The following is an 11,127-nucleotide window of genomic DNA, read 5'->3' as shown; positions in this document are numbered from 1 at the left end:
TGCTAAAGAATACTTAAAGAACATCTTATGATTCCCACAGGTATGTGTGTCTTTGAATATGTCCCATTGTTTCTACCTGATCAGGCCCTTATAGAAATACAGTTGTACTTCTGTTCAGTTGAAACTTCTCCTTCTAGAATGTTCTTATATCCTGTCTTGATATTTTAGTTTGTGCCTTTTCACTCATCCTTAATGTTAATTAATTATCACAGGCAGCACAACATTTCATGTATATCTTAACTTTATTGAATAAGTAAGTATGCATTACATATAGATTGCAAGTCATTCTTGGTCCTGTGAAGAGACAGGTGTTTCTTCCGAGGCAAAATGAGAGCATGAATCCACAGTTCTACTGCCACTGAAATACTTCTTCTGGGTGTCTTGGTATGGGCACAACCCCCCTCAATACCCATTCAAAGCAGGCTTTTCTGTCACCTCTCCTTTCAGCTGAGGGATTCACAATATTTAAAATAAGCTTGTAAAGAACCCTTCTGTATCAGAGGTAGTTTTATGCCTGCGTTATGAATCATAGAAGTCGTTTGGTCAAAGACTCCATAAAAGGGACAGAAGAGATATACCAGAGCTCAGAGTTGGAACCAATTATTTTTTCAAGCTAATTGGCCATAGTAGTAAAAGTATCAACCAAATTTTAGAATAGCGTGTTCGGCCATTTACTATCAAAGCATGCAGTAGGCTGTGCAGACAACAGCTTTTAGAGACAACCTTGAATTTGGCTTGAGCACCAAAGATGCATTTTAAAAAGTGAAAAGTACATTTATGTGTAATGACTAGTGTAATAAGCTGAATGGTGGCTCCTTGAAGATATGTCCATGTCCCAATTCCTGGAACCTGTGACATGACCTTATTTGGAAAAATGGTCTTCACGGATGTAATTAAGTCAAGGATCTTGAAAAGCTTATCATGGATAAACTGGGTAGGCCCTAAATGCCATCATTATATGAGAGAGGCAGAGGTAGATTAGATATAGAGAGGGAAAGGTGATGCGAAGATAGGGAAGAGAGAGATTTGGCCATAAGCCAAGGAATGATGCTGGCCATAAGAAATTGAAAGGGGCAAAAAACAGATTTTCCCCTAAGCTTCCAGAGGGAGTGCAGCCCTGCCAACACCTCAATTTAGGATCTGGCCTCCAAAACAATAGTAAAAGAATAAATTTCTGATGACCCAGAAGCTACCACATTTGGAGGAATCTGTTACAGCAGCCACAGGAATCTAATATGGATTTTGGTACCAAGAAGTGAGGTCTTGCTATAACAAATACCTAAAAATGTGGAAGTGTCTGTGGAATTAGCTAATGAGTAGAGGATGGAAGAAATCTGATGCATATGACAGAGAAAGCATAGATTGCCTTAAAAAAACTCTTGGTAGAAATATGAATGTTAAAGGTGCTTCTCATGAGGGCTCAAGGAACTGAGTAATATTTTATTGGAAACTAGAGGAAGGGTGATCCACGTCAATGGCAGCAAAAAGTTTATCTGAATTGTCCCCAACAGTTGTGTGGAAAGGAGAATTTGTAAGTGATGAACTTGGACATTTAGCTGAGTAGATTTCCAAGCAATGAGTTGGATGTATGCCCTAGTTTCTTCTTGAGCTTCTAGTAAAATACAAGAGGAAAGAGAGAAATTGAGGAAAGAACTGTTAAGCAGAAAAGAACCAGCACTTGATGATTCAGGAAATTTTGAGCCTATTCAGGTTGCAAAAGAGCGAAAATTAGGTTTACTGTTAGGATAGTGTGCTCTGAGATAAAGCCAAAGATGTGGCTGGACAACATTTGGCTAGTGCTGAAGAGGTTAGGCATTCACTCATGGATCTACCAAACATCTCAATAGAAGCCAGAAATAGAGATGGGGTTATCTGGCAAAGATCTGTGAGGATTCTCTTGTCTCACTATTGAATCAATGTGACATACATGGGAGGCCCATAAAGTTTTTGAGAATGTTATACCAGCAGAAATACTTCCAGCTTGGCTTCAAAGAGATAGAGACAGGACAAAATGAGAGAAAGCTGTTAGACTCTCAAAATTTTACAGGTAAGAAACAGGTTGATAAGGCTGCAAACACCTGCTACCTTTCAATATAAAGGATCACCCCCTAGGACAGAGCTGCAGGTACAGAGGCAGAAGCGCAAGCCACGGACACAGAGGCAGAGACTCAATCCATAAGCCAAGAGGACAGAGCTGCAGGCCTAAACGGTGGAGCCCTGAGCCAAACAGGATTATTGTCAGGCCTTGAAACCTAAGGGAATCCAGCTGGGTGAATTTTGAAAATCATCAGGACAGGTGACTCCTTTTTGTTTTACATTTGCTCCCTTTTGGAATGGAAATGGCTATAGCTATTATCCTTATGCCTGTCCCACCACTGTATTTTGGAAGTGGGTAACTTGTTATCTTGTTTCACTGACTCATAGATGGAGCGGGATTTTACCTGAGGAGTTTCACCCATACCTGATTTAGGTGATCCAGAGGATGAGATTTGGAACTTTCAAACTGATGGTGTTTGAATGAGATTTTAGACTTAGAGTTGATGCTGTAATGGGTTTAGACTTTTGGGAATGTTCAGATGGGGTGAATATATTTTGCACATAGGACAGACATAAATTTTGGGGGGGGCCAGAGGGCAGACTGTAGGGGACTGAGGGTCACCTCCAAAAAGGTAAGTCCACATCCTAACCCCCAGAACCTGTGAATGTTACCTTATTGGGAAAAAGGGTCTGACAGATGTAATTAAATTTAGGATCTGGAGAGGAAATTATCCTGGATTATCTGGGTAGGCCCTAAATGCCGACATAATTGTGTCCTCATAAGAGAAAGGCAGAGGGAGATTAGATACACAGAGGAGAAGGTGATGTGAAGATGGAGCAGAGAGAGATGTGGCCATAACCCAAGGAAAGCCAATAGCTACCGGAAGCTGGAAGAGGCAAAAGATCTTCCTCTAGGGCCTCTGCGGGGAGCATGGCCCTTGACTTTGGACACCTGGCCACCAGAACTGTGAGAGAATAAATTTCTGATGTGTGAAGCCACCAAGTTTGTGGTAATTTGTTACAGCAGCCAAAGGAAACTAATTCAACTAGTAAACATTTTAAGAGTTTTGCACACTTTAAAAACATTCTGAAGAAAATCTGCAAAAATTGATGCTTCTCACATGTGGCAGTAATAAACTTGCTAAAAGACTTCAGTATAATTTGGTTCTATACTAAAAATGTCACTACGTACTATTTTTGGTCATACTTTTCAATCTAAAACAAAACTGCAAATGCCTAGAACAGGACCATTAAAAATCCCTTTAACTCAATTATTGGAACTTCACGAAAGACCTTGAAAGGTTTCATAATGTTTGTGAAAAGCATGTGGGATTACTCTAAATACAAATATATAATTTATCAATAATAGTACCTCATTTTTTTTTCACAACCTAAAAAATAAGGCAAGTTCACATCTGGAAAAGGTGATACACATCAGTATTTCTACCTTGACCAGCTTGACAATATGGCATGGCGAAAGTCCTGAAGTTTTAGTCAGGGTTAATATTTCAAAATATCATTTTCCTACAGCCCAAAAAGCTATCAGAAGACTCCAAGAGGCCATACCATGACGATTTCAGAAAAGACTTTGTGAGGTCAAAAATACACACACTAAGTATGTACATAAATTAGTAAAACCTAAATCTTTGTTGTTGTTGTTAAAAAAGAGTGTGTTAAATTGATATGTCCCTTCAACTTGTTTGTGTGTGCATATGTGTGCATCTTAAGATAGGCTAAAATTTTAAGATCTCAGATACTGTTATTCTTTTTGATTTCTCTATTGTAGCAGCTTCAGAGCTTTTGAAAGTATAATACCCAAGTCAGAATGCACTGGAGGAAAAGGCAGCAGTTCAAATCATTATACATCTATAGAAAGGAAACTGTGAGCTATCGGTCACTTGTTTACATGGTCTCAGGTGGTCACTTGCCGAGCCAGTCATTTGTTCTTTCTGAAGGTCTAGAACGTGCTTTGGAGGAGTAGAAACAGGATTTTCTATATAAGAAATATACATATAAGAAATCTTTTACAATAATCACAATCATCTGCATGGATTAGTCTTAAAATGGCACACCGGAGAAGTTATACCACATTATTTCAATGCTGATTTGAAAATAACAGACGAGTTAAGTATAACTTTTACTCTCTCATCTATTTAAGAAACACGTAGAGCCTGTTGTCCTCCTTGAGTTGTTTTGGCAGCATTATTTAAATCTGTTAATATAAGGTGAGGAAGTATGATGATGATTGAGAAGTTCACTTAGTCACAGGGATGTGGAATTATTGTAGCAGGAGATATCAATATATACACATATATACACATACATATATATAATTTCTTTTTCTTCTTCAGACCACCAAGGCAGAGCTGGAAAGGGGAGTAGAAAAGCAGATAAAACAAGTGACCTTTCAGACAGTTTTCTGCTGTCTCCTGCAGAGAGAAATCTTTTTCCTCTCAGGTCTTCCAGAGCTCTATTCCCTGTCTTCAAGGGGGTCATGGGAGAAAGAAGCAATCAAGAGAAGAAATAAACCACGGAGAATAGGAATCAATATTTACCTTTAAAAATCTAAATAAAGGTAATAGAATTTTCAGGTTCATCCCTGGCATAGACATTAAAATGTGAGGTTTTCCTCAAAAATAGCCATATAAAGTATTTGTATAAAGTAGATATATGTGCATCATTAGAAAATACCTCTTTAAATAAAGTTTAAATCACCTTCTCTAACTGCTTCTGTTAAACTTTGGTTTATTTTTAGCAATAAGTGCCTGCAATATCATGCTGAAACTCTAGATTAATGATAAATTTAATTTCAGCCAAAGCAGATGAATCCATCAGCTTTCACTTGAGATAAGATTCTAAAGAGCTTGATGGGGTTGGAGGAGTACTGTTTTTGAGTTTTCAAAATGGCTTCTCTTACGGAGTGTGCAATATTAGTGCCTCCCCAAATTATTAACACGCACATTTAATTTTTATTGGCCTTGTCCTTTCCTATATCACAGGGATCAAAAGCAGACATTGAATGATTCTTTCTTTCTAATACTTTTCTTCCTTTTTTGGGGTGACCTACAAATTTGAGTTAACGCTAAATTTTTGATAGATTGAATGTTTTTGAAAGCCTTAGAACTCTTCAATTTCTTACACTTTTCATCATCACCGTCAGGTCATGCACAAGAACAAATAATACACATCTTGACACTAAAATGGAACACACGTTTTATAATCCTGATAATTGCGTTCATATTAGTATAATCGTGGAAAGAGTCTTGCAAAAGCTTTACAAATGCACGCTATTTCATCCAGCTTAGCTTGATCTTTGCAGAAACGCACTTATTTCCTCTCCATCCCTTGAGTGCATGTTTTGTTCTTTTCAAAATGTACGATTTTGTTTACTTAAATATTTTCATATTCTTTGGCATCAGGAATCACTTAGATGAGATAGCTCCATTGTGGCGCGAGCGCGACCTTTCCAAAGGTACTCGTCTGTTATCTGTAAGACAAAGAGGAAAAGAACCAAAAACAGTGTGAGCTTTAGATCTCGGCTATTACACGATGTCAGGTCGAGAGAGCTTTTCAAATAGTCCTGAAAAATCACTTTAAATGAATATGTAAATAAGTAACAAGGAGCCCAGATCTGAGGTGCTCACGCTGCAGCTGCCGGGCTGAGTTCAAGAGTTCTGCAATCAGCAGTAAATGACTTTTCTTGGTAAGTGAAGTCAGAGTGATACAAGAAATGGAAGAATTCTCTCAAACACAGTCCCCTTGGCAATAGCAGGCGACAACAAAATTCCTTGGTAAAGACGCTAAATTGAAAAGATCTATGTACAGTGCCTTTTGTTGGAAAGCACTTCAATTCCCTTTGAGTTTTCAGTCTGTATGTTGGCTACCTCTAGAGGACATCAGTGGGGGCAGAGCAGAATAGACTTTTTATTTTTCACAAGGATTGCAATAGGTGGCAATCAAACCAGCTACTGAGTCTTTGCCTGATTGTATAATGTAAACAAATTCAATACATTATATAGTCATTATGGGAATGAATAATGAATAGGTCCCATTCCCCTCACCCATCACAGGAAGAATAATCACTGTAGAGATATCTGTTGGCACAAAGCTTGGAAAGCAAAGTTTAAAAGCATTGAAAGTTGCTGAAAATAGTTTGAGCTTTAATAGGAGAAAGGTTTACATCTCTGCATTGCGATGATCACTACTATGTTATTATCACCTCTGTTTTATGTTCAGCTTAAATGCAATTGATGTGGGTAAAAATCCCTTTCTGACAAAAGGATAATATACTTAGATTCTCTATTTAGAATGAGACTAGGTCCCTAGAAATAATGACAACCACCAGCACTTACATAAATGCTAACACTTTACACTCGTTAATTTGCTAATTCACACAACATCCCCGGGAGGTAAGCCCATTTCATTCTATCCTATTATCTCTGTTTTAGTGATGAAGGTTACACAGCAAATCAATGGTATGATGGGGCATTATAATGCAAAGTTAATGCCTAAATGTCAAGCCTGCTTTGTTCAGAGGTAGATGTTGGGACCTCCCAAGCTACTACTCATTTCCTCCCTAAGATGATGATGCCCAAGGAACACATCCTGCCTGTCTCCTGGGGAGGATGGACTGTGAGAAGTGCCGAGGTTTTGCCATGGTACCTTTCTCATCTGTATTAGTGTCTCTTGACTGATTCCCGGTAGTCTGTGGTCAGTACACAGAGCAAAGCTAACTGGCCTCCGTGACCCTGGCCTCATTAACACCATAGTATGAGTGCACTGAGGCAACCAGCCATAAGCTTTAAAGTGCCTTGTAATGCAATAATATCACTGAGAGGTGAGAAAGAAAGAGGCATTTTCTCTATTCAGAGATATATCTGAGTGATGGATTATTTGGGTATCCTTTTAAAGATACCATTAAAAAAATCCATTATTTAGTTTGTGATGTGGATCACAATTCAGCTAAAAATGTGAAGATAACATTCCGAGATAACGGGCTTATTACTTAGATGTCACTGGTTTGCATACAGATTGGTTTGGGACATCTTAGAAAACATTTAAAGATGAGATTATAATACAATGGTTACCATTGCATTGCTAGCATTTAAGTCTTCAGTGTTAAAGCTATCATATATGAGAATGATGTTACCATTTACAGAGGACTGTCCCAGCTCAAAAAAAAAGGGTTGGGCCTGGGTGGTCCTATACACTAAGATCAAGTGGCATGTGCACTTACTCCAGGAATGCCACTGGCACCCCATATCACCACTCCCTGCCCACTGGATTCATAAGTACCACGTCCAAAAACCCAGCCTTACAGCATTAAATGATACGTTGTGAGGATTCACGTCAACCTGCAACTTATGGCTGGCATTTTGTGTGAGAAAATAAACGTTCAGGTCAAAATGAATTGAGGAAAGGACACTGAAGCTTTTGGAAGGCAGGATAAACACAGGTTCAGGGTCCAAATCCAGCTCTTGGCATACACAAAAGAGAATTATTTTACACCGCTTCCTTTCCTATCTCCTTCCTTTCCTTCCTTCTCCCTCTCTCTTCTTAAATTTTTTGGTACCTAATCAGCCCCAATGTTAATGAGATAATTAGATGAGGAAGCAGTTCTGTAAAGGTCATCACTTATATTTTTGAAATCGCGACATACAGCCTTGTTTATGAAAAAAATGCCATTAGAAACAATGGCAGCAATGATTGATCTGGATTTTGTGATTTATTTACAACTCTCTGTATTTATGTTAAAACTATTTTAGGTACAAAATATATATATTTATGCTCTAGACTTATATGGGCCAGGCCAAAAGTGCAATTTAGAGATAACACGTTATATGTACATATAAGATGAATGTATATATATATATATGTATATATAAATCTCTCTTCACATTCTAACAGCTTGCAATCTAATGATGACAACTTTTGATGCTTGAATTCATGCCTTCTTTGAAGCAGACTGAGAATCACTGAAGTTTTTGAAATATAATTCCTATATTTATAGTATTAAATACTAATGGGTAAAAATCAGTGGCCTGACCCTCATAAGGTCAGGACACACAGTTGGCATCAAATTTATGGTAAAGGAGCAAATGTTAGCTATTATTGCTGTCAGAGGTGTGGAGTACTTTAGGTGATTGTGAGAGTGATTGCATCTCCTATTTGGAAACATAGGTGGGAGAAGTGGGTGCCCATGTGATATGATTTGAGAGCTCCAGGAGACCCAGACTGAACCAAATTTACTTTTTTAATCAGTCATTCTCCCAACGCTACTGATAGTTTAGAGGGAAAAAATAGGAGCCTCTCATCCAAGAAGTCTAAATAGTTTAAAACATATTTATTTACCTGAGATGATATAGATAGCTTTGTTAACAAGCAGTGGCTTCCCATTCCAATTCGCCTGTTGTCTTTTTGTAAATCAAAGAGAGGAAGATGGTGGGGGTGCACCTGTCTATATTTGTATACTTGTTGGGAATATTGTGCAGTGAGATACAGGAAAACACATTTCATTAGAAGATGGGAGAACATGGTTTGTAATAATCTTCCTCTGCTTCTATATTCTTAATGCATGAGGTAATACATTAAATAAGAAAGCCTAGAGAATCTAATATATCGTCACGGTCGAAGAAGTCACTAAGGGATTCTATTGTTTGTCAACACAAGGATTATGTTAGGACTGAGATGTCAGTCCTAAGATTTGCCTTCCAGATCCACCATAGTTGGGTGTGCATACCCTAACAGATTCTCTTTGGTCATCAGACTTGTCTTTGAAATATGTCCCATGCGAAGGTGAAAAGATTCTAATATTACAGAGAGTGACCTGATCATAGTGAGAAGTTGGAGAGAGGGACAGAGTTATGTGAAAATGTGCATTCTATGGAGGAAGGGTGGCCAAAACTAAAATAATATTCCAGTCTGTCACCAAAAGAGAATATAAATACATGGCCCAGCTTTAACATGCTTCTGCACATTCTGACTATCAGGTTAACCAGCTCAAACCAATGTCAAAATGTCAAGGCTTTTCCCACTGTCGTAAGAGAAAGAAGCTTTATGCTTTTTCCAAGCATAAATTGATTTGGCATTCATCTCAAAACCTCCCCAACTGAGTCCTGCAGTGAATGGATTAAACTCATTATTGTATTGCTGTAAAATTCATTCGTGCAATCATTTATTCAGCAACTACGTACAAAGCACATCATCCATGAAATACCTGAATGTCACAAAGTTTCAGATCCATTGCTAAATCTACATCACTAATTTCCTTCTTACTGAAAACTCTGTCAAGTGAAATAACTGGGAAATAAGCATATCATAGATAAAGCTTAAACAAAATGTGATGTGAGATAGACCAAAGGCCTCAAACCTGTGATACGTAATCTGGGAATGTGCAATTAATCCTCTAGCAAAGTGAGTGTATGCCAAAGGTAAAAGGCTGTTATCTTGTATATTGCATGAGTAGGTCAAGTTGGGATTGAAAAACCGTGATAAAAAGGCTACATCCATCATTCGTTTCCCTCTAAGATTAGTGTCCATCTGTTGTGTGTGGAAGAACTATTTCCTTCCTGGTGCTTCCTAGGCATATAGATGTATCAGTGTGGACCTAACATAATGCACTACACCTTCCCAGCAGGGTCACATGAAATAAGTGTGTCTGGTATATACTGCACATTATGTTACAAAATATCCCATTTTAATCCAAATTAATGGCTAGAAAACAAAGTAAAAGAAACACTGTAATTTACTGTGAGCTTTGTTTTCTCCAAAGCTCTTCAAAAGTGATGGTGTGGCAGAACGACCATCAACGGGTAGGCACTGTTTCCAGGAAACAGAGCAGAGGATTGGGTTTACGCAGTTCAGGCTAAGAAAACTAAGAAAACTTTAGGTTGCTTCAGGAAATGTCTACTGAGTAGCTATTTGCATTCCAAATAGTGATGAAAGAAAGATAATTTATTTTAGACTGTCATGCTGAGATCATCTCATATGAACTTATTTTTTTTCCCCTTGTGTCCCATGATTCCAAAGCTGTTTGATTTATATCTTTTTCTGTGGTTTTCGGAATTCTGAATTGATACCGTTTCTCACTCACTAGAAATGACTGGAAGGTGGCAGCTGAATTAGGCTTGGGCTCAATCTCTTGGTGGAGAACAGCCAATTGCTCTATTAGTTGACCAGATTTGTTCTTTTCACTCATAGTAGAATAGTGTGTTTTTTAAAAAAAAACAATATATTGAGATCAAACTCTACATGCAATTTGGTGTTCTACTTTTTCATTTAACATTTTATTGCAGAAATTTTCCATGTCATTACATTTCTGAAATATGATATTAAAAACATGATTTTTAATGGCCACATACTCTTTATTTTATATTATATAAATATACTGCAACTGGGTTAACCATTTCTCTACTGCTGGACATTTAAGTTGCTTACAATCTTTTCTATTTCTTTTTATAAAAGCCTCACAATGAACATTGTAGGGGAGCAGAATTTGCCACCTCAAAATATGTCTGTTTGGCTTGATTATTTTTAGGAACAAAAGACTCAGGAAGAAAGTTTGACCTCCCCCCTCGAACTGCCTAAAAGAATTTAAGACAGAAGGCCTGTTCCAGGAAGGAGCTATCCCCATAGAGAACTCTAGTACAATATGAACTAGGTGTGGGTGACAGGGAGGAACTCAGCAAGGCCCATTTGATCAAAGTCCTCCCCACGTCCCATTATCTCTGCAAGCCACGGCAAACATTTGTTGACCAAAAATTTGCTTTTCCATCTCCATGTGAATTGCCTGCCCTCCCTTTGAAGTCCCAAACCACCCCCCCTCCCCCCAACAGCCTCCTTTGTCTTTAGCTGAAGATGGCATTTAACAGGTTGGTTTCAGCCATTTTGACTAAGTTATTCAGTTTTTCCTGGGTTTCTCCCATGTAAACATGTTACTAAACTTTGATTTTCTCCTGTCATTCTGTCTCATGTCATTTTAATTCTCAGACCAGCCAGAAGAACCTACAGGGTAGAGGAATATTTCTTCCTCCCCTACAACATCCTTATAGTTATATCTTTATATACACCATGTGTGGAAGTGGCATTGTT

General features: G+C 38.1%; 1 protein-coding gene across 4 annotated transcripts in view; it reads right to left on the bottom strand.

The window, feature by feature from the left end:
- Positions 1 to 223: 223 nt before the first annotated feature.
- DIAPH2 (diaphanous related formin 2) overlaps positions 224 to 11,127 on the bottom strand; it is an 815,896-nt gene continuing 804,992 nt past the window's right edge. For all 4 annotated transcript variants that reach the window (XM_070502007.1, XM_070502006.1, XM_070502008.1 and 1 more), the window contains one exon: positions 224 to 5,524. In XM_070502007.1, coding sequence (XP_070358108.1) covers positions 5,460 to 5,524 — 65 coding nt within the window. In that variant the 3' untranslated portion in view covers positions 224 to 5,459. The remainder of the gene's footprint in view (positions 5,525 to 11,127) is intronic.

The sequence above is a fragment of the Equus asinus genome, chromosome X (assembly GCF_041296235.1).
Source record: "Equus asinus isolate D_3611 breed Donkey chromosome X, EquAss-T2T_v2, whole genome shotgun sequence".
NCBI lineage: Eukaryota > Metazoa > Chordata > Mammalia > Perissodactyla > Equidae > Equus > Equus asinus.
Note: the sequence above shows the minus strand (reverse complement) of the source record. Positions and strands in the feature narration are given on the sequence as shown.